Raw genomic sequence first — 21,339 nt, 5'->3', positions numbered from 1 at the left:
ATTCAATAACACATTAAAAGATGATTCACTGTGATAGCTGTGGCTATTCCAGAGATACTAGGATGGTTTCAATATATACAAATCAATAAATGTTAAAAATTATGTAAGTGGACTGAAGGACAAAAAGGGTATGGTCATCTCAATACACAGAGACAAGGGTTTTGACAAAATCCAAATTAGTGCTTCAAAAGTCCTGAATAAACTCAGAATAGAAAGAATACATCCCAGAATTACAAGCATTATATTTGACAAATGTACAGCCACCATTATATTAAATAGGGGGGGAAACTCAGAATATGTCTATGAAAACCAAGTACAGGACAAGGAAGGGTATATACTTTCTCAAGTCTCACTCGGTATAGTACTAGACATCTTAGCTAGAGTAGTAAGGCAAGAAGGGTAAATAAAAAGGGATACAAATACAAAATGAAGAAGTGAAAGTAGCTCTATGTACAGATGCTATAATTCTATACATAAGAGACCCTAAAGACTCCACCAGAGAACTTCTAGAATCTATAAACACTTTCCACAATGAGGCAAGATACAAGATTAACATGAAAAAAACCCATTGGCTTTTTTTATACATACCACTGACAAACTACAAAAGAAACTAAGATACAAGCCCATTCACAATAGCCTCAAAACTAAACCAAACCAAAAAGGTTTGGAAGAAACCTAACAAAGGATTTGAAAAACCTCTACAATGAAAACTATATAACACTGAAAAAAGAAATTCAGGAAAATACTATCAGATAGAATGACCTCCTATGCTTATGGGTTGGGAGAATCAGTATTGCAACAATGACTATGTTAACAAAAGCAGTCTGCAAATTTTAGTGACGTTCTTCACAGAAAACAAATCAACCTTAAAGTTCATATGGAAGAAAAGAAACCTGACTAGCAAAAGCAATCCTGAGAAAAGGAATACTACTGGAGAACTCATACAGGCCAGCACAAAAACAGACACTGAGATTAATGGAGTAGACTATAGGACCCAGATACAAGGCAACACAACTACAGTTACCTAAATTCTTTAAGCAATATTTTTAATTCTTTCAAATTTTCATGTCATATATTTTGAATATATTCATACCCCAATTCTTCACCTCACACTCCTCCTCACGTTCCTCCTCCCAAGGCTTAGGAATCTTCAAGAAAGAGGAGGAAGACAGTCTAAGAGCCATATGTAATTGACAACACCAAGTAAATAGTGTTTCTAGATACAATAGGGCAGATACACATGCAAACTTGTCTGATTTTTCTTAGAGATGTCAAAAATACAGACTGGAGAAAAGACAACATCTTCAACAACTGGAGCTGGGAAAACCAAGTATCTACATGCATAGTAGTGAAACTAAATCTTTTTTTTTTTTTACCCTTCAAGAGTATCAACTCCAAATGGATCAAGGACCTCATTATAAAGATTTGAAATTGAATAAAACTTAAAGGGGAGACATTTCTGAATTAAGACTTTAATCACTCAGAGCTACAGCTAATAATTATCTAATGGAATCTTGTGGAACTAAAAAGCAAAGGAAATTGTCAGTCGAGTGAAGAGGCAGCCTAGAGAATGGAAGGAATTCTTTGCCATCTATATACCCTACAGAATTAGTATCTAGAATATACAAAGAACTCAAGAAAACAAAAAGCATAACAAAAATTGCCATGGAACTGAACAGAGTTCTCAAAACAAGAAATATGAATAGATAACATTTTAAGTGTTGGACATCATTAACTATAAAGAGAAATGCAAGTTAAAGCTACTTTGAAATTTCATCTCATCCCAGTCAGAATGGCTATCATAGAAAAAGCCAAATGACAATACTGGCAAAGATATGGAAAAGTAAAAAATTTATCCAAATTGTTTGGATTTGTGTCTTTAATTTTTAAATAGCATTAGAAGCAAAAGCTAGAAAGGGCCCATGAGCTAGAAAGGGGAAGAGGCCTAAGGGGTAGGACACATGTGATAGGAAAGTGGGATACTGGGGGTTCAAGGTTTAAGTGGGGGTGGGAACAGTGAGACAGGGAAGAGCAGGGGGCAGAACTGGGTAAACTCAAGCTAAGGATGTATGAAGAACCCTATGGGAAACCACAACATTGTAAGCTAATTCAAATATGTAATTTAAGTTGGGCTTGGTCGAACACACCTTTATCCCCAGTTACAGTTTAGCCTGGTCTACAGAGCAAGTTCCAGGAAAGCCAAGTTCTACACAGAGGAACACTGTGTCAAAAAATTATATATATAATTTTAAAATAATAGTGTTATGGTTTAGATATGACATGCCTATGTCAGGCAGAGTTCTCTAGAGTAACAAAATTGGCAAAATGGTTCCTGGTATTGCTCACCCACTTTTACTGTACCCCAGGTACTTCTCTTCTTTGGGAACACTGGCATGGAATACTTGGCTGTGGAAGAATGCTGGCTGCTTTCCCTTTCCTCTGTGCAATAATCTAAACTAGTAACTCCCCAGGGAAAACTGCCCCTCTATAAGGGTGGGGCTCAGGTTTCTGATCCTGTCATTAGTTTTGGGAACATTTCAGGAAGTATAACTGAGCTCAGCCGAAAGAGTATCCATCTATTTCCTACTAGGAAATTGTAAAGATAGTTTTCAAGATATTTCATACTAGCTGATTTTAAGTTAAGATTTTTAATGCTGAGAGGATCTGTACTAAGAGAAACAAATCCCTAAGCCCAACCATAATACACGTGGGAACTAAAAACTAGTATTTCAGTGAGACTGGTGTGGACTGAAGATACTGTCACAGTTGAAGAGGAAAAAATCGGAATTTAATTAGGAAGAAGTGAGCATATTGTTTGAGCATTAAATCCCTATTTGCTGAATAAAGTTTAATTTTACTGTTTAAAAACTTGGCAAAATAATTATATATGAATATATAAAATTAATATGGATTAATAATTAATGGATTAATAATTTGATGGCTTTATTTGAAGTGGGAGAATTCTTTGGAAGCCAGCCATATTTAGAGGTAGGTTGCTGGGGTCCTGTTCTTGGGGACTGTGATGGTTTATATATTCTTGGGCCAGGGAGTGGCACCATCTGGAGGTGTGGCCTTGTTGGAATAGGTGTGACCTGGTTGGAGTAGGTGTGTCACTGTGGGTGTGGGCTTAAGATCCTCACCCTAATTGCCTGGAAGTCAGTCTTCCACTAGCAGCCTTTGGATGAAGACATAGAACTCTCAGCTCCTCCTGTGCCATGCCTGCCTGGATACTGCCATACTCCCACCTTGATGATAATGGACTGAACCTCTGAATCTGTAAGCCAGCCCCAATTAAATGTTGTTTTTTATAAGACTTGCCTTGGCCATGGTGTCTGGTCACAGCAGTAAAACCCTAACTAAGTCAGGAACTATACAGTTGTCATCCTTTTTCCTGCCCCCAACCGCCCCCGCAAACACAAGCGTCATGACTGCTATTGGGCAAGCAGCTCTGCCCTTCAGCTCCCTCCCAGTACAATGCTTGGGCTCACCACAACCCAGAAACAATAGAGCTAGCCACTAGTGCAGGGAACTTCAAAAATCATAAAGCAAAATCAGTCTTCCCTCCTATAAAGGATTTATGGTATCTGTCACAAGAAAATAAAATCACTGGCAAGCACAAATGTGTACTAAGCTATGCTTAGAAGTAGTAAGTTCTGCTGTATTATTACACAGTAAGGTGACTACCGGCAACTTTTGTGTGGTCTATCTCAACAGCTGAAAGAGGACTTCATTCCTGGTTCCTGCAAAGAAGGAAGCCTGAGATAACTGACAATAATAGCAAGTGTTAGGTTGCCTGGCCTGGGTGACAACACAACGTGTGGGAAGGTCACCTGCAAGGAACTTGTAAGCAAAATCAGTTTTTGAGGATGCTTTGAGTGTCATGCTTTCTATGGGCTTTCCTTTCAAGTGCAAGCCCTTTTTTCTGGTGATACCCAAGAAACACAGACTCTAGATTCCTGACATTGCAGAAAATGCTGATGAAAGTCTTCTTGGACAGCTAATGATTACTGCTGAGAAATGTGTATTGATCTGGGCCTGAAGATGATTACCAAATGGTAGTGAATAAAGGTTCAGATCGAGGACAGTACATCTGTCATGGTCATGCCCATGTTATTGGAGGTCTGTGATGAACTGGCCTCCTGGGGAAGTGTGTTTTCAAGACAGTTTTCCCTTCTCTAGGCAGTGATCAACTTTTCAACTTCCAGTGTATTAAATAACAAATTTGTTTTTGTCTCTGTAGGGAGATACTGAAGGAATAATTTTGAAAACATTCACAATAAAAATTGTCATGTGGATTTTAAAAAGCTAAAGGAAAGAAAGGATTTTGAATATTTTCATTATGAGAAAATTATTTGAATAAATCAGTATTTCTAATCTGATTCACAAATTACAAAATGTATATAGGTATTGAAAATCTCATGGTATCGTATTAATATGTATAACCTTTGTTTTGTGTATCAGTTTAAATTTTTAATAAAAAGACAAAAATTGCTAAGAGAGACTTTAAGTTTTCCCACCATTGAAGTGCCAGGGCGAGGGGATGCCCAGGTGGGCCCCACCTGCTCAGAGGAGAAAGGGAGGGGAGAGGGAAGAAGGGGGGTAAGGGGTGACCAGGAGGGAGGCAGTGATCAGGATGTAAAGTGAGTAAGTAAATAAATGAATACATTTTTTTAAAAAGATGTCTTATGCTAATACATATGTCAATTAACTCGATTTAGCAATTCCACAGGGTGTACATATTTCAGAACATGATATTACATATAATATGTACAATATTTGCGTTTAAAAAGTAAAATGTAGGGGCTGGAGAGAACTCTTCAGCAGTTAAGGGCACTTACTGCTCTTTTGGAGATAAGGGTTTAGGTCCTAGTACCTACATCCATTTTGAAGGGGTCTGATGCCCTCTTATGGCCTCTGAGGAGTCCTGCATGCATATGTGCACAAAAACTCACACAAGTTCATAAACATACACAATTAAAAAATAGGAAAAAATAGGATAGCCCTATGGTTAAGAGGACTGGCTGCTCTTCCAGTGCACTGATGTTCAATACCAGGCAGCCACATGGTAGCTCACAACTGTCTGTAATTACAATTGCAGGGAATCTGTTGATCTCTTTGGTCCCTGCAAGCACCATGTGCAATACATGATGCACAGACATACATGCAGGCAAAACACCCAAACACATAAAATAAATTTAAATTAAAAACAAATATTCAAGGGGCTGGCGAGATGGCTCAGTGGGTAAGACCACTGACTGCTCTTCCGAAGTCCTGAGTTCAAATCCCACAACTACATGGTGGCTCATAACCACACATAATGAGATCTGACACCCTCTTCTGGTGCATCTGAAGTCAGCTACAGTGTACTTATATATAATAATAAATAAACCTTTGGGCCTAAGCTAGCAGGGACTGAGCAAGTGGGGCCGACTGGAGTAAGCAGAGGTCCCAACAATCAATTCCCAACAACTACATGAAGGCTCACAACCATCTGTACAGCTATAGTGTACTCATATGCATAAAATAAATAAATAAATCTTTTTAAAAATATTCAAAATAAAAAATATGCTAGGCATGGTACTATATGCCTTTCAGTTGAGGATTCAGGAGAGACGCAAGCAGCCAGGTCTCCTGAGTTCCAGGCCAACCAGACAGGCTACACTACGAGTCCTTGTCTTAAAAAACAAAGGTAGAATATGGTGGCTGTGGTGGCTCTAATCCAAGTACTCCGAAAGCTGAATCAAGAGGGTTACCATATGTTTGAGGTTCAAGGCAAGACTGGGTGGGCTACAGAGTGAGATTCGGGCTAGTCTGGATAACAGAGTGAAGCCCTGTCGACAAAAAAAAAAAAAAAAAAAAAAAAAAAAAAGATTTCTTTGTCCAAAAATATTGGTGTGTGGGACCAGAGAGTTACCTCGGTGGTTAAGAGCACTTGTTGCTCTTACAGAGGACCTAAGTTTGATTCCCAGCACCCACATGACTGCTCAGAACTGTCTGTCACTCTGGTTCCAGAGAATCCAAAACCACCTACTGACCTCTGAAGGCACCAGGCATTCATGGGGTCAACAAACATGCTGGCAAAACATCCATGCACACAAAATAAAAATAAATAAAACTAAAAATACTTGTAAATGTATGAGGTTCCCATATTGGTGTAAAAATTCTGCTTTTAATTATTTATTTTTAAAAAGCAAAGTTTCTGGGATAAAGAAATGACTCAGAGGTAAGAGCACTTGCTGATCTTCCAGAGGACCTGAGTTTGGTTCCCAGCACCCACACAGCAGCCCACAAACACCTGTAACAATTCCAGGGGACTCAGCACCCTCTTCCGACCTACAAAGGAATCTGAACACATGTAACATGCACACAGAAAGATATAACACAAATATTAAAATGAAGATAAAGGTAAATGTTTTTAAAAGAGAGTTTCAAAATTAGTTGTTCGTATAGCATGTTTCCAATAGCATCCTCTGAGAGAGCTGAGAGAGAAAAGCAAGCAAAACATCCATGGGTGAGGAAGGAAACAAAGTGTGGTCTATTCTTTCGTCTTAAGATGAAATTTTATTTGTACTTAAGAAGGAATTTCCTATGCATCCCATAAACATGGAGGGACCTTGAGGACATGACGATAGGGATCTAGTCTCTCAAAACATCAAATACTAAGGCTGGAGAAATTGTTCTGTGGTTAAGGGCACTTGCTGTGCAGTCATAAGGACTGGAATTTGGATCCCAATAAGTATGCCGCAAGCCAGGCATCCTGAAGATGCCTGTATCTCCAGTTCCAAGGGATACAATCCCCTCGTGGCTCCCATGTACACATAGGCAGGCATAGCTACACAATGTGACAAATGCATGCCCACCTAAAATTTTAAACAGTAAAATGTTGCATGCTTTTACTTGGATGAAGAATCCCAAAGAGTCAAACTCAGAGGAACAGAAGAGAGGATGGTGGCTTTCAAAAGCTAGAGGCACAGGAATGTGGGAGCTCCTTTTTTATGGTTACACATTATTTTCCTCTTATTGAAAATAGCATTAGTTTCCTCCTGTGACATATCCTGATTACAGTTTGCTCTCCCTCTACTTCTCCTCCCACCCAGATCCCATCCATTCACAAATGTCTACTTACGCTCTTCATTAATTTTGTTACACTCCACTCTTAGCAATACAATGCTGTGGACACCAATTTCTCAGCAGGTGTCAATATCTTAGATTAGACCAGTGGCATTTAACCTGCCAGTTGCAACATTCTTGACTTCTCACAGGGGTCATTTAAGAAACAAATATTTACATTATGACTCATAACAGTAGCAAAATCACAGTTATGAAATAGCAAAGGAAATAATTTTATGGTTAGATGTCACCACAACATGAGGAGCTGTATTAAAGTGTCATAGACTTAGGAAGGCTAAGGAAAGCTGGCTTAGTCCCTCAGAGGACACTGTATCTTTCAGTAAGGTACAGGTCATGTTTGTGAAGAATCTCAGAGGAATCCTGGCTCCCAGTCCCAGGGGAATGTTGCTAAGGCACCCCCTAGTGCCAGTGCATCAGGGGCAGGCACACAGCTCAGCCACCTTCCAAGGCCGTCACTGAGCTGACTTGTAGCAGGAGGCAGGACAGAGCTTGGGTATTCTCCAGGGCACACCTCTCCTGGCTGAGAAGGAGGCTGAGAAAGAGTGGGGGGTGGGGTGGAAGGAAAGGAACCCTCCTAACTCCTCCTTTCCAGTGGGGCCCAATTTTATTTGTCAGAACTGAGCCTGGGAACCTGCCACTTCCTCCCCTAGAGGCAGCGGGATCAGCAACACACCATTGGGCAGCAGTAGGCCTGGATGAAGAGGAAGAAGGTTTTGTGCATACATGCAGCCGCACTGGTGACAATGGCCCTGAGCGTGCAAGAACAGTGCCTGGTGCAGGAATGCACCACAGCCAGGCCTGACTGACTTGTGCAAGCTGCCAAAAACCCAGGTACAGAATCTGTCAGACTTCACTCAGCTCTTAGGCCTGGCAAACTTAGCCAATGTAGCTCAGAATGAGAGCCACATCTGGACGAACCAAGAGCATCCATCCTCTCAGGGAGAGGTTCCAAGTAGATGAGGGTTTGAGTCCTCACTGTCTATTCAGGCTCTGAGGTCTATGATGGTCCTACTATATGTATTATGTGCTGTCTCACGAAATCTCAACCTATGGGGACAGCCCAGAGGGGACACCCTGAGGCTGTGGGGCAGAGTACAGCCAGACCGTACCCATTCTCAACTTGCAGTGTGCACTCTGACAGCACAGATCACTCCTGGCCAGCTCCTGGGAGAGCTGCTGCTTCAGAGATAGGCACCAGCCAGCTAATCTGAGAAATGAAGCTTGCATATCACTCTCTCACCAAGAAGGATCTTGAAACACTTTTATTTTCATTGTTTATGAGTAGTTTGTCTGCATGTGTGTCTATGGACCATGTGTATTGTGTGCTTAGTGCAGGAGGAATCCAGAAAAGGGTCTCTGATTCTCCAGAAACTGGAGTTATAAAAAGATGTGAGCTGGATGGGGGATCTGAGACTCAAAGCTAGGTCCTCTGGAATAGCAACCACTCCTTTTAACTACTAAGCCATCTATCTTCAGGAACTCAGGGTAGATTTGCTGAGAATATACCCTAGGGCACGATCCAGAGACTACTTAGGCAACTATTTTTTGAGAGCTCTGATCAGTGACTTTTGTGTCTTGCACTTCCAAACACTCCATGCCTTCCTGTGGTATGACTTTCAAAAAAAAAAAAAAACACTTTTAATGAAAGGTTAAAACCAACCAAGCACACTGTACATTGTGTCGGTCACAGGCTGAGGTCTCACCTCATGCTGCCAGTCACTGAGTCAGAGCTTTCCACACCAAGTGTAATCAGAGATTACCAGCACACACAGCCAGGGCAAGGGACAGACTCCATGGCCCCATATGATTTGGCATCACCAGCCCCCAACACGAAAAGTGAAAAGCCCTACCTCTCAGGATTGAGGGCTGGCAGAACCCACACCTGCTGATCCCGCAACCTCAGATCCTGCCTGGCACTTGATCCCTGCTCCAGGCTAGAAGCCATCCAGTCTGCCAGGATGTGGAGCCCTAGAGGTAGTAGGGAAGATGGACCTGGGACATACAAGTACCACATTTGGAAACATTTGTGACATGTGGGAAGGGTAAAGAGAGACCTGTGGAAGACCTTCCACACATGTGTGGACACATCACCTTCAAAACCAGATGCAGCTTTCCACACTACCCGGGGACGGATCCATATGACATTGTTCTTGGTTCCCATCGTAGCTTAAAGGGAAACTTACACAATGCCTGGAGCCCTTGATGTCCTGCAGATGAAGAAGGAGGATGTCCTTAAATGCCTTGTGGTAGGAACGCACTTAGATGGCACCAACCTTGACTCTCAGAAGGAGCAGTACATCTAAAAAGGAAAAGGGACAATATCTACATCATAAATCTGAAGGGGACCTGGGAGAGGATGCTGCTTACAGCTCCAGCTCTTGTTGCCACTGAGAACCCTGCTGACGTCAGCGTCATCTCCTCCAGGAACACAGGCCAGCGAGCTGTGCTGAACTTTGCTGCTGCCACAGGAGCCACTCCAATCGCTGGCCGCTTCACACGTGGGACCTTCACTAACCAGATCCAAGCAGCCTTCAGGGAGCCACGGCTTCTAGGGGTGACTGATCCCAGGGCTGACCACCAGTAACTCACAGTGGCCTCTTATGTCAATCTGCCCACCATTGCTCTGTGTAGCACAGATTCTCCCCTGCGCTATGTGGACATTGCCATGCCATGCAACAAGGGAGCTCACTCAGTGGGTCTGATGTGGTGGATGCTGGCCCGGGAAGTACTCCTCATGCCAGGTTCTATCTCCCATTGAGCACCCATGGGAGGTCATGCCTGATCTTTTCTTCCACAGAGACCCAGAGGAGATTGAGGAGGGGCAGCCTGCTGAGAAGGCTATGACCAAGGAGGAATTTTAGGGCTAACGGACCACACCAGCTCCTGAGTTCACTGCTGCTCAGCCTGAGGTGGCCGACTGGTCTGAGGGTGTGCAGGTTCCCTCTGTGCCTATCCAGCAGTTCCCCCGCGGAAGCCTGGAGAGCACAGCCAGCCACTGAGGACTGGTCAGCAGCTCCCACAGAACAGGCCACCGAGTGGGTTGGAGCCACCACTGAGTGGTCCTGAACTCCTCTGCTCAGGAGACACCTGAACAATGGAGGAGAGGTGGAAGGAAAATAAAGTTCCTAGACGTCAAAAGAAAAAAAAAAAGAACCCATATGCACAGGCTAGCATGATGGTTCAAGCCTGAAAACCTGAGTTCACACTTTGGAATCCACTTAAAAAATCCGGCTGGACAGATGGCTCAGGGGATAAGAGCACTGACTGCTCTTCCAGAGGAGTGAGTTGAATTTACAGCAACCACATGGTGGCTAACAACAATCTGTAATGGGATCTGATGCCCTCTTCTGGTGTGTCTGAAGGCAGCAACTTGGTACTCACATAAAATAAATAAATCTTTTTAAAAATAAACTCTGGATGCAGGGTAGGAGAGATTCCCCAGGTGTTAACAGTGTGACGCTCTTCCATAGTTCAGGCTCCCCGTCTCCCTCCCTTTCCTCTCCCTCAGCCCTCTCCTCTCTGTCTCTCTCTCCCTCTCCTCTCTGTCTCTGTCTCTCTCTCTCTCTCACACACACAGACACACACCAAACTTTTGAAAACCAGAACTTTTCAGATGGAGATGAGAACACTTGTCAGGCCAGGACCTGGAAGATGTGGACATTCAGGCCCTAGACCCTCACTTCCACTGCCATGGGAAGGTTCCCCGTGTTGGCTCACAGAAGCACTAAAGACTCACTTCACCAACACCAAGCCAGAGACAAGTAGGCACTCTTCTATGCTCCCTACACCCTGTGTGCACAGTGTGTGTGGCTTCACGTTCTCTACAACCCATGTAGGTGCAATCTTGGTGCCTTCTCTACACCTCTAGTGCCATGGTCCAGGGCTGGCCAGGGGACTTGGAAACTCATTTCAAAGGGGAGGACTATGCAGAGGCCTAACGATGTAGTACAAATTCTAGTCCGGTCCTCCCCGAGTGCAGTGCCTCCCAGAGAGAGGCTGATCCGGAAGGGCAGAGACTGGGATAGGGGAAGACTTGGAGAGGAGAAAGGATTGCTGCATGCAGGGAACAGGAGACAAAAATGGGCTGTATGAGACTGTCCCAGAGAAGACAGGAGTCAGGGCAAGGGCAGGGTCTTCGGCAAAGGTGGGAAATGCTGGCTGCTGTCAGGCCTGGCCCCTAAGAATCCAGGCCCGGAACAGCTGGCTAAGCTTGGGTGCATGGTGCCTGCTCAGAAGCTGCCCCACGTCCCACTAAGGGACTACTGCTCTTTTTGTTCTTTTCCAAAAAATCACATTATTTCCTTTTTGAGAAGTTCATCCATGAGAACCATATTTGGGGGAGATAGACTGCATTGTAGGTGAGGACTAGTGTTCCTAGAGGGGCAGGAAAAGAACACCCTGTTGTTGCACCTCATCACCCACCAAAAGGAAAAGGGCTGAACATAGGACAAAAGGACTCAGAGCCGGGCGTGATGGCGCACGCCTTTAATCCCAGCACTCGGGAGGCAGAGGCAGAGGCAGAGGCAGAGGCAGAGGCAGAGGCAGAGGCAGAGGCAGAGGCAGAGGCAGAGGCAGAGGCAGAGGCAGAGGCAGAGGCAGAGGTAGGCAGATATCTGAGGTCGAGGCCAGCCTGGTCTACAGAGTGAGTTCCAGGACAGCCAAAGTACTCAATGTGAAACAGCTGTCACCAGGGGCAGGCTTGGGGTAAAAACAGGGGCACAGCTCAGCTCTGACTGACTGTAGAGCAGACGCTCTCAATCTGTGGGTAGCAACTCCCACAGGCTCACACATCAGACAGTACACGATGATAAACAACAGTTGCAAAAGTACAGCTGTGAAGTAACAATGAAATAGCTTTATGGTAGAGGGTTAACATCACAAAATGAAGCCCATGAGCAGGCCATAGCATTAGGAAGGTGGGAACCACTGCTGTCGAAGAAAACTGGAAGGAAGCAGGATCCACAGGTGGTAGTTTGGCCTCTTCTGTGGGGAGAAACTCTTGAGTCCAACCTGCCAAGCAAAAACAGAGTCAGGCCAGCTCTTGCTTCCTGAGCAGTCAGGAGTGTGGCAAGGGCTGTCGATAGGACACTCACTTCAAGGATCCTGGAACGTTTCACTGAGGGCCTGCATGACCGCTGAAACACAAAAGTACAAATGGGTATTCCAGAAACAGACACATAGGAACCCACCCACCTGAGACCCATATTTCAGGGGAAATTCCAGACAGCCGCCTCACTGCCCCCCAGCCCCCACCCAAGCAGACAGAGTTGGGACACACTCCCCCACCCATCACCGAGCGCTATGTGCAAACGTTTTCTACAGGAGAACAGCATGGATAGGCAGTCCTCAAACGCTGGGTCACAGCAGTGCCAGCCCTACTTGTGAAACAAACAAACAAACAAACAAACAAACATGTGTCAACAGACACCCAAAAATTCCAGGTGCCAGGACTTCAAGGGAAAGCTAAGGAGGAACATCTGAATGTCCAGAGAGAAGAGGCTGGGGGGACTCATCTGTACAGCACATGGGAGAGCAGAGAGCCTCTTGGTGCAAGTTCCAGAAGTCAAGGCACACAGGGCTCCCAGCCTGGCCTGATTCATGTCACCTTCCCCATGAGGGCCTGCCCCACCACCCACTGTAACCACCTGCACCCAAACACTAAGCTCCCCCCTCTGCCCCTGTCCCAATATCTTTCCTGCCCGGGGTAGGCCATACCGAGTTGTTCCTTGAGTTCATCTATTTCCTTCTGTAACATCTCACACTAGCCCAGCAGGCATGAAAGAAAAAGAGAGATTAATATTCAGTGTCCTGGCTTCTTCTCTGCTCCATCCACACGTGCCCTTTATCATTATACCTCCCACTATCCACAGTCCTGGGATAAGACTGGCAAAAACCTTGAAGAGCAAGCAGGCACCCCCTCCCCCCGTGCAATTTGGGACAGGGGTTGGCACAGGAGGTTAATTGTCAGGTTAACTTTGACAGTCAGCTCAGGGTCTACCTGAGGCTGGCATTTCTGAGAGCTGACACTCTTTACCTGTGCACAACCTGGTGTCCCATGTATTACTTGCTGACTTTCTTCATTAGGGAATATGGGATCCATAAGTTGATTCTGTTCACCTAAAAAAAAAAATTATGTAACATCTAGGCTTGGGGTATAGATGTGATGGGACTGGGGAAATCTAAAACGAGCCCACACATCCCTCTGCTGTTAGAAACTGGTATCTGTTGGGTCATCAGCTCAGGAAGCTTTGAGCCTTGCTTTCCTGTTGCTCCTTGCTTGGTACAACCTAATCCAGCATCTGAGAGGAGGTCAGTTTGCAGGAGGGCACACCAAGCAAAAACTCTAGTGAGCTAAAAGACGCGTTATGGAGTTGATGTTGCCCTACCCTTCAAAGTCATGCATCCCACAATCCCACTCATTTCCCAATGTGACCTGAGGCAAACCCTGACCACACCCAGTCTCCTGTGGACTCCCTACCTACCTCATCAGAGAAGCCTAAGAAGCAAGGCTGCAATACTCAAAAGAACAGAGCCCCAGGTTGCTTCCCTCTCCCCAGCCTCCCCCACTGTTCTCCAAGCCCCAAAGTCTCACCAGCAGGTGCAGCCTCCCCCACTGTTCTCCAAGCCCCAAAGTCTCACCAGCAGGTGCAGGTGGTGCTCTGGGTCTGGCACATCTCTGGCTCAAGGAGAAGAACTGCGGGTTTGCTGGAACTTGAGGGGCTCTGATGTTGAAGTCTCCCCTGCTCATTTCTCCACGATACATGCACACGGAAGGCTGCTCTGCCCTGTGTGGTGGAACCTCACACACAAAATACTTATCACTGAGTATATGTTGTTGAGGGGCTGAGGGAAAGGGGGTAACAAAATGGAGGCTTGGGAGGCTCATCCCTTCTGCACCTCCTGTCCTCAGCCTCAGCTCAGGAGGCAGAGCTCAGCCAGGAAGGAGCCCACAGACACTGAAAAGCCTCAGGTCCTGGCCTGGCTTCCTTGGGGAGGAGCCAGGGAGGAGCCAGGAGGCCCTCAGGACTGGCTACATGCTCAAGTTGTTCAGCCCACACTGTAGGGGCTCTCTGGACAGCAACCACCCAAACTGACAGCCAGACACATTTCCCTCCCCAGACCTGGTTAGAGAGAGGAAATGCACAGGGAAGGGAACAGGAAGCAACCCCTAACTGAGGCTCCCTTGATATCCACCCTTATTTACCACCAGGACTCCACGCTAGACATCCTAATCAGGATGAGTGTCCACTGACAACTTCCCAAGCCAAGGCATGGGCATGGGCATGGGCAGGGGCATGGGCAGGGGCAGGGGCAGGAGGAGCAGCACAAATGTATGTGCCGGGAAGGGGAAGGGCAGGGTGACAGGAGAGAGGACATGGTCTACTCACTTGGGCCTGCAGACCAGGATCTCTCGGTGAGTTATCTTCTTTGGGCCCTGCCTGTGGCTCCCTTGTCTTCTTTGCTATGGATTTCTTCCCAGTGCAGATGGACTTGAACTCTTTGGGCCCTGAAGGCAGTGAGCATTTACTTGCCTTCCCTAGCAGAGCAACCCCTGAGATTGGGGGTAGAGTCGTTGGCCCCTCAAATGCTGATTTGAGTCTCTGTCCCCATGTTGGCAAGTTTTTCCCCTGGTATCCTCTTGAGACATCTGAGGAGGAGGTCTTCTCTTGAGCTTGCTTCTTTTTGGGACTGGTCTTGGGCAGGGCACCTGAAGCTGTAGAAGCTGAGGCAGGGGCAGCAGCAGAGGCGGTGGCAGCAGCTGCAGTCACTCCATGGTGGCTGGGCCTGCTCCCTTCTTTGCCCCAGACCATATTTGGCTTTTTCTTAGCCAAAGAGCTTTCCTGTTCTCCTGAAGCCTGCCTTTCCATGCCTGAGCTGACTCCCCAGGTAGCACTGGACAGTACAGAAGGGGGAATATGGACAAAATTTCCTCTGCCACGGACATTTGTGTGTCTGGCTATGTTATCCAGCTCAGTGAGGCCACTGGACCTGGCCTGGTCTTCTTTGAGGCCAGCGGTTCCTTTCATCACATGAGTGTCACTGAACTCATCAGAAGACACAGGGTTTGAGGAGGGATAGTGGACACCTTCACTGCTCACCATCCTACCTATGGTGTGTCTTCTTGGGGTCCCCCAGGCTCTGCCTCGCCCCAGGCCTCTGGGGTACAGTGCACCTTCGGGGCCCTGTTTCCCTCTCACAGAGCTCGGAGACAGTGCCCCTCTGTTGGAGCCTTCATCTACGTTTCCCCAGAGGGCAGCCAGTTCAGCCGCACAAGTTCGTGGGGACGGGTACCTGCAGACTTTTCGGAGCTGTAGGTTGGTCAGCTCTCGCATGACAGTCATGGCCTCAATACTGAGCTGGGGCAAGAAATCCATGTCAACTTCTTCTTCTTGGTCTACGGGAGAAGTGGCCCCGCCTTCCGGATCCCTAAGCATGCTGCCTGTGTCCTCTGTTGCCTCCATCTTAGACCCAGACCCTAAGTCACTGCTCTCGGGGCCCGGGAGGCTGGCCTCACCCTCTCTGATCTCCAGAGGCCCTTGGAGGGGGCTCGGACCCTCTGCAACTCCTGGGCTGATCACAGGGTCCCCTAACCGCTCCCTGCCCTCCTGGCTCAAGCCAGCTTCAGAACCAGACACCTGATGCTGGGAGTTCGCATCTCCGGTAAGAAGGGTGTCCTCATCATCACAGGCTGTGGGGACTGCCGCCTTACCCAAAGAGCTCATGTCGGCAGCATGCGATACGGAGGAAGAGTCTCCCCGCTCCTCACCACGGCCTTTCGTCACAGCTAGGGCAAGCTTCTCCGAGAACTTGGCGAGCCTTCGAAGTCTCGAAACCGCCTCACTCAGGAAAGGTCCCCAGGCCCCGCCCTTTCCTTAAGAGTCCTTGTCTCTATTGGATGGGGCTTCGAGGAACGGCCCAACAATAGGCGCCCTGGTTGGTGGCTAGTGGAGTGGCAGACCAATGAGAACGGCGAGACTAGGCCCTGGGGGGGGGGGGCACACTGCTGCGCGAAGTCTCGCGAGACTTGACCGGAAGCGGATGGCACCTGCAGCCGCGGCGGAGGTGACGGTTGCCTTCGCCCAGGCGTAGCCAGCAGTGCGGTGAACGGCGGCGGCAGCGGCAGCGGTGGCAGCGGCAGGTCTCCCTCGGACAGACAGACAGCGCCTGCAGGGCTGGAACCATGAGTTCTCCTGATGAGGTGTCTTTTCGGGGGACCAATTGGGGGCCGGAAAGTGGGGAGCACACAGAGAGACGCCGGTTTGCCCATGGATTCCCGCGGGGACACGGCCCCGGCCCCGGCCCCGAGGAGAAGGTGTGCCTTCAGGTCTCCAGGCCTCCCCAGTACGACTCGTGGTTAGACAGGGAGGAGATGGACGGAAGGTCAGTCATTTGGGGCTGCGAGGGGCGGCCCGGCACCCCAGTGGATGACAGAGGGGACAATCTGGACTTTGTACAGCAGCTAGCCATCGAGGGTACAAGCTTCGGGCAGCACATAGCCAACCGGGAGGCCTGGGGGATCCACGGACATCAATCCCCCCCAAGCTGTGCTGCTGAGCCCATTAGCATTTGGGGAGACTCAGACGCAAGCACGCTCAGAAGAAGCATGCGGCCTCAGACCTCAACGGAAGGGAAGCAGGTCACAGCTACCCAACTGCACCCCAGAGGTCCGGGGCGAGGCAGGGCCTGGATGACCCCAAGAAGAAGTGCCATGAGTAGGGTAGTAACCAGTGATGACATTCAATGTCCCTCCTCCAGCCCTGAGTCTTCTGATGAGTTCAGTGAGACACAGATGATGAGGGTAACCATTTGTCTCAAAGAAGGAAACCAGCCCAAGTCCGCTGGCCTCACTGAGCAGGAAGATCCAGCTAGACACACGAATGTCCATGGCAGGGAAAGTTTTGTCCATGTGCCTCCCTCTATGCTGGCCTCTACTCCAAGAGGACTCGGTTCAGCCATCGAAAAGCAGGCTTCGGGAGAGCTGGAAAGCTCTTCAGCTAAGAAAAAACAAACTATGGTTTGGAGCAAAGAAGGGGGCAGGCCCAGCCACCAAGGAGCTACTGCAGCAGCAGCAGCAGCTGCCACTGCCACTGCCTCTGCCTCTGCCTCTGCCTCTGCCACTGCCAATGCCACTGCCTCTGCCTCTGCCTCTGCCTCTGCCTCTGCCACTGCCACTGCCACTGCCTCTACTGTTGCCCCTGCCCCTGTTGCTGTTGCTTCTGCTGGCTTATACAAGATAAGTCCAAGAAAGAAGCCAGCCCAGGAAAAGCCATCTCAGTGGGACACCTCAAGAGGACCCGTGGCGAGAATCTTCCCACCATGGGGACAGAGACTCAAATCAGCTACTGTAGAACCAGCCACTTTCCCCCCAATCTCAGGGGTTGCTCTGCTAGGGAAGGCAAGTAAATGCTCACTGCCTTCAGGGCCCAAAGAGTTCAAGTCCGTCTGCACTGGGAAGAAATCCATAGCAAAGAAGACAAGGGAGCCACAGGCAGGGCCCAAAGAAGATAACTCACCGAGAGATCCTGGTCTGCAGGCCCAAGTGAGTAGACCATGCCCTCTCTCCTGTCACCCTGCCCTTCCCCTTCCCGGCACATACGTTTGTGCTGCTCCCCCTGCCCCTGCCCCTGCCCCTGCCCCTGCCCCTGCCCCTGCCCCTGCCCATGCCTTGGCTTGGGAAGTTGTCAGTGGACACTCATCCTGATTAGGATGTCTAGTGTGGAGTCCTGGTGGTAAATAAGGGTGGATATCAAGGGAGCCTCAGTTAGGGGTTGCTTCCTGTTCCCTTCCCTGTGCATTTCCTCTCTCTAACCAGGTCTGGGGAGGGAAATGTGTCTGGCTGTCAGTTTGGGTGGTTGCTGTCCAGAGAGCCCCTACAGTGTGGGCTGAACAACTTGAGCATATAGCCAGTCCTGAGGGCCTCCTGGCTCCTCCCTGGCTCCTCCCCAAGGAAGCCAGGCCAGGACCTGAGGCTTTTCAGTGTCTGTGGGCTCCTTCCTGGCTGAGCTCTGCCTCCTGAGCTGAGGGTGACTGAGGACAGGAGGTGCAGAAGGGATGAGCCTCCCAAGCCTCCATTTTGTTACCCCCTTTCCCTCAGCCCCTCAACAACATATACTCAGTGATAAGTATTTTGTGTGTGAGGTTCCACTACACAGGGCAGAGCAGCCTTCCGTGTGCATGCATCGTGGAGAAATGAGCAGTGGAGACTCCAACACCAGAGCCCCTCAAGTTCCAGCAAACCCACAGTTCTTCTTGATCCAGAGATGTGCCAGACCCAGAGCACCACCTGCACCTGCTGGTGAGACTTTGGGGCTTGGAGAACAGTGGGGGAGGCTGGGGAGAGGGAAGCAACCTGGGGCTCTGTTCTTTTGAGGATTGCAGCCTTGCTTCTTAGGCTTCTCTGATGAGGTAGGTAGGGAGTCCACAGGAGACTGGGTATGGTCAGGGCTGACCTCAGGTCACGTTGGGAAATGAGTGAGATTGTGGGATGCATGACTTTAAAGGTAGGGCAATATGAGTTCCATCTTGAACACGACAGATTTTGCTGCTGAGCCCTATACATGCACTGAGCTCCTAGCTTCTAGCCATGGTGGTAGTCCTGCTAGCATACACTCAGTGCCACTGTCTTAGGGGCTCACAGCACCTTTATGCTGCCTCTGGGCTGCAGTAAGGGCAAGAATAGAGCTAGATAGAGGTGAAGACTTACCAGGTACAAGGTGCTGCCAGCAGAGGGCACTGCGGCCTCATTTTGGACCCCATTAGTCCCTTCCAACTTATATAATCCTGTTTCTCATCCCCACTCCTGTGTGTGTCTGTGTGTGTTTGTATGTTTCAGGTGACCAGGAATTACCTCTACGTCTGCCATTCCCAGTTGGCGATAGGCAGCATCAAATACAAGCCATAGGGGGCTGCCAACAGGTAAAACTTTTATCAGCTCTCTGAAATGCTAGCCTCAGGTAGACCCTGAGCTGACTGTCAAAGTTAACCTGACAATTAACCTCCTGTGCCAACTCCTGTCCCAAATTGCACGGGGGGGGGGGGGCACCTGCTTGCTCTTCAAGGTTTTTGCCAGTCTTATCCCAGGACTGTGGATAGTGGGAGGTGTAATGATAAAGGGCACGTGTGGATGGAGCAGAGAAGAAGCCAGGACACTGAATATTAATCTCTCTTTTTCTTTCATGCCTGCTGGGCTAGTGTGAGATGTTACAGAAGGAAATAGATGAACTCAAGGAACAACTCGGTATGGCCTACCCCGGGCAGGAAAGATATTGGGACAGGGGCAGAGGGGGGAGCTTAGTGTTTGGGTGCAGGTGGTTACAGTGGGTGGTGGGGCAGGCCCTCATGGGGAAGGTGACATGAATCAGGCCAGGCTGGGAGCCCTGTGTGCCTTGACTTCTGGAACTTGCACCAAGAGGCTCTCTGTTCTCCCATGTGCTGTACAGATGAGTCCCCCCAGCCTCTTCTCTCTGGACATTCAGATGTTCCTCCTTAGCTTTCCCTTGAAGTCCTGGCACCTGGAATTTTTGGGTGTCTGTTGACACATGTTTGTTTGTTTGTTTGTTTGTTTGTTTCACAAGTAGGGCTGGCACTGCTGTGACCCAGCGTTTGAGGACTGCCTATCCATGCTGTTCTCCTGTAGAAAACGTTTGCACATAGCGCTCGGTGATGGGTGGGGGAGTGTGTCCCAACTCTGTCTGCTTGGATGGGGGCTGGAGGGCAGTGAGGCGGCTGTCTGGAAGTTCCTGTGGAGCAGAGCATGGGTCTCAGGCGGGTGGGTTCCTGTCCTGTGTGTCTATGTCTGGAATACCCATTTTTACCTCTGTGTTTCAGCAATCATGCAAGTCTTCAAAGAAAAGTTCCAGGATCCTTGAAGTGAGTGTCCTATCGACAGCCCTTGCCACACTCCTGACTGCTCAGGAAGCAAGAGCTGGCCTGACTCTGTTTTTGCTTGGCAGGTTGGACTCAAGAGTTTCTCCCCACAGAAGAGGCCAAACTACCACCTGTGGATCCTGCTTCCTTCCAGTTTTCTTCGACAGCAGTGGTTCCCACCTTCCTAATGCTATGGCCTGCTCATGGGCTTCATTTTGTGATGTTAACCCTCTACCATAAAGCTATTTCATTGTTACTTCACAGCTGTACTTTTGCAACTGTTGTTTATCATCGTGTACTGTCTGATGTGTGAGCCTGTGGGAGTTGCTACCCACAGATTGAGAGCGTCTGCTCTACAGTCAGTCAGAGCTGAGCTGTGCCCCTGTTTTTACCCCAAGCCTGCCCCTGGTGACAGCTGTTTCACATTGAGTACTTTGGCTGTCCTGGAACTCACTCTGTAGACCAGGCTGGCCTCGACCTCAGATATCTGCCTACCTCTGCCTCTGCCTCTGCCTCTGCCTCTGCCTCCCGAGTGCTGGGATTAAAGGCGTGCGCCATCACGCCCGGCTCTGAGTCCTTTTGTCCTATGTTCAGCCCTTTTCCTTTTGGTGGGTGATGAGGTGCAACAACAGGGTGTTCTTTTCCTGCCCCTCTAGGAACACTAGTCCTCACCTACAATGCAGTCTATCTCCCCCAAATATGGTTCTCATGGATGAACTTCTCAAAAAGGAAATAATGTGATTTTTTGGAAAAGAACAAAAAGAGCAGTAGTCCCTTAGTGGGACGTGGGGCAGCTTCTGAGCAGGCACCATGCACCCAAGCTTAGCCAGCTGTTCCGGGCCTGGATTCTTAGGGGCCAGGCCTGACAGCAGCCAGCATTTCCCACCTTTGCCGAAGACCCTGCCCTTGCCCTGACTCCTGTCTTCTCTGGGACAGTCTCATACAGCCCATTTTTGTCTCCTGTTCCCTGCATGCAGCAATCCTTTCTCCTCTCCAAGTCTTCCCCTATCCCAGTCTCTGCCCTTCCGGATCAGCCTCTCTCTGGGAGGCACTGCACTCGGGGAGGACCGGACTAGAATTTGTACTACATCGTTAGGCCTCTGCATAGTCCTCCCCTTTGAAATGAGTTTCCAAGTCCCCTGGCCAGCCCTGGACCATGGCACTAGAGGTGTAGAGAAGGCACCAAGATTGCACCTACATGGGTTGTAGAGAACGTGAAGCCACACACACTGTGCACACAGGGTGTAGGGAGCATAGAAGAGTGCCTACTTGTCTCTGGCTTGGTGTTGGTGAAGTGAGTCTTTAGTGCTTCTGTGAGCCAACACGGGGAACCTTCCCATG

At 48.4% G+C, this 21,339-nt stretch overlaps 2 protein-coding genes and 1 pseudogene across 12 annotated transcripts; 2 read left to right on the top strand and 1 right to left on the bottom strand.

Moving 5' to 3' along the window:
- Gm9097 (predicted gene 9097) lies at positions 9,318–10,194 on the top strand (annotated as a pseudogene).
- Positions 11,950–16,054, bottom strand: 8030474K03Rik (RIKEN cDNA 8030474K03 gene). 5 transcript variants are annotated; one of them, XM_017318680.2, is made up of 7 exons: positions 14,520–16,054; positions 13,771–13,930; positions 13,166–13,248; positions 12,847–12,892; positions 12,425–12,506; positions 12,225–12,266; positions 11,950–12,141 (listed from the first exon to the last, which is right to left on the bottom strand). In XM_017318680.2, the coding sequence occupies exons 1-5, from the start codon at positions 15,852–15,854 to the stop codon at positions 12,490–12,492; spliced, it is 1,641 nt and encodes a 546-aa protein (XP_017174169.1). In that variant the 5' UTR covers positions 15,855–16,054; the 3' UTR covers positions 11,950–12,141; positions 12,225–12,266; positions 12,425–12,489. The 5 variants fall into 5 exon arrangements, with proteins under 5 accessions (XP_017174169.1, XP_006528430.1, XP_006528431.1 ...); XM_006528367.3 differs by having other exon boundaries at positions 12,443–12,506; XM_006528368.4 differs by having other exon boundaries at positions 12,225–12,506; positions 14,520–14,854; positions 15,842–16,046.
- Positions 16,055–16,139: 85 nt separating this feature from the next.
- On the top strand, positions 16,140–20,276 carry Gm4779 (predicted gene 4779). 7 transcript variants are annotated; one of them, NR_164367.1, is made up of 7 exons: positions 16,163–17,671; positions 18,271–18,427; positions 18,965–19,047; positions 19,324–19,369; positions 19,710–19,764; positions 19,960–20,001; positions 20,085–20,259. NR_164367.1 is itself a non-coding variant. In NM_001374240.1 (6 exons), the coding sequence occupies exons 1-5, from the start codon at positions 16,313–16,315 to the stop codon at positions 19,998–20,000; spliced, it is 1,686 nt and encodes a 561-aa protein (NP_001361169.1). In that variant the 5' UTR covers positions 16,163–16,312; the 3' UTR covers position 20,001; positions 20,085–20,259. The 7 variants fall into 7 exon arrangements, 1 of the variants encoding a protein (NP_001361169.1); NR_164366.1 differs by having other exon boundaries at positions 19,710–19,773; XR_387015.4 differs by having other exon boundaries at positions 16,140–17,671; positions 19,710–20,001; positions 20,085–20,276.
- Positions 20,277–21,339: the final 1,063 nt, after the last annotated feature.

Source organism: Mus musculus, chromosome X (assembly GCF_000001635.26).
Source record: "Mus musculus strain C57BL/6J chromosome X, GRCm38.p6 C57BL/6J".
Lineage (NCBI taxonomy): Eukaryota > Metazoa > Chordata > Mammalia > Rodentia > Muridae > Mus > Mus musculus.
The sequence above is the reverse complement of the archived record's forward strand: the minus strand, read 5'-3'. Positions and strand labels throughout refer to the sequence as shown.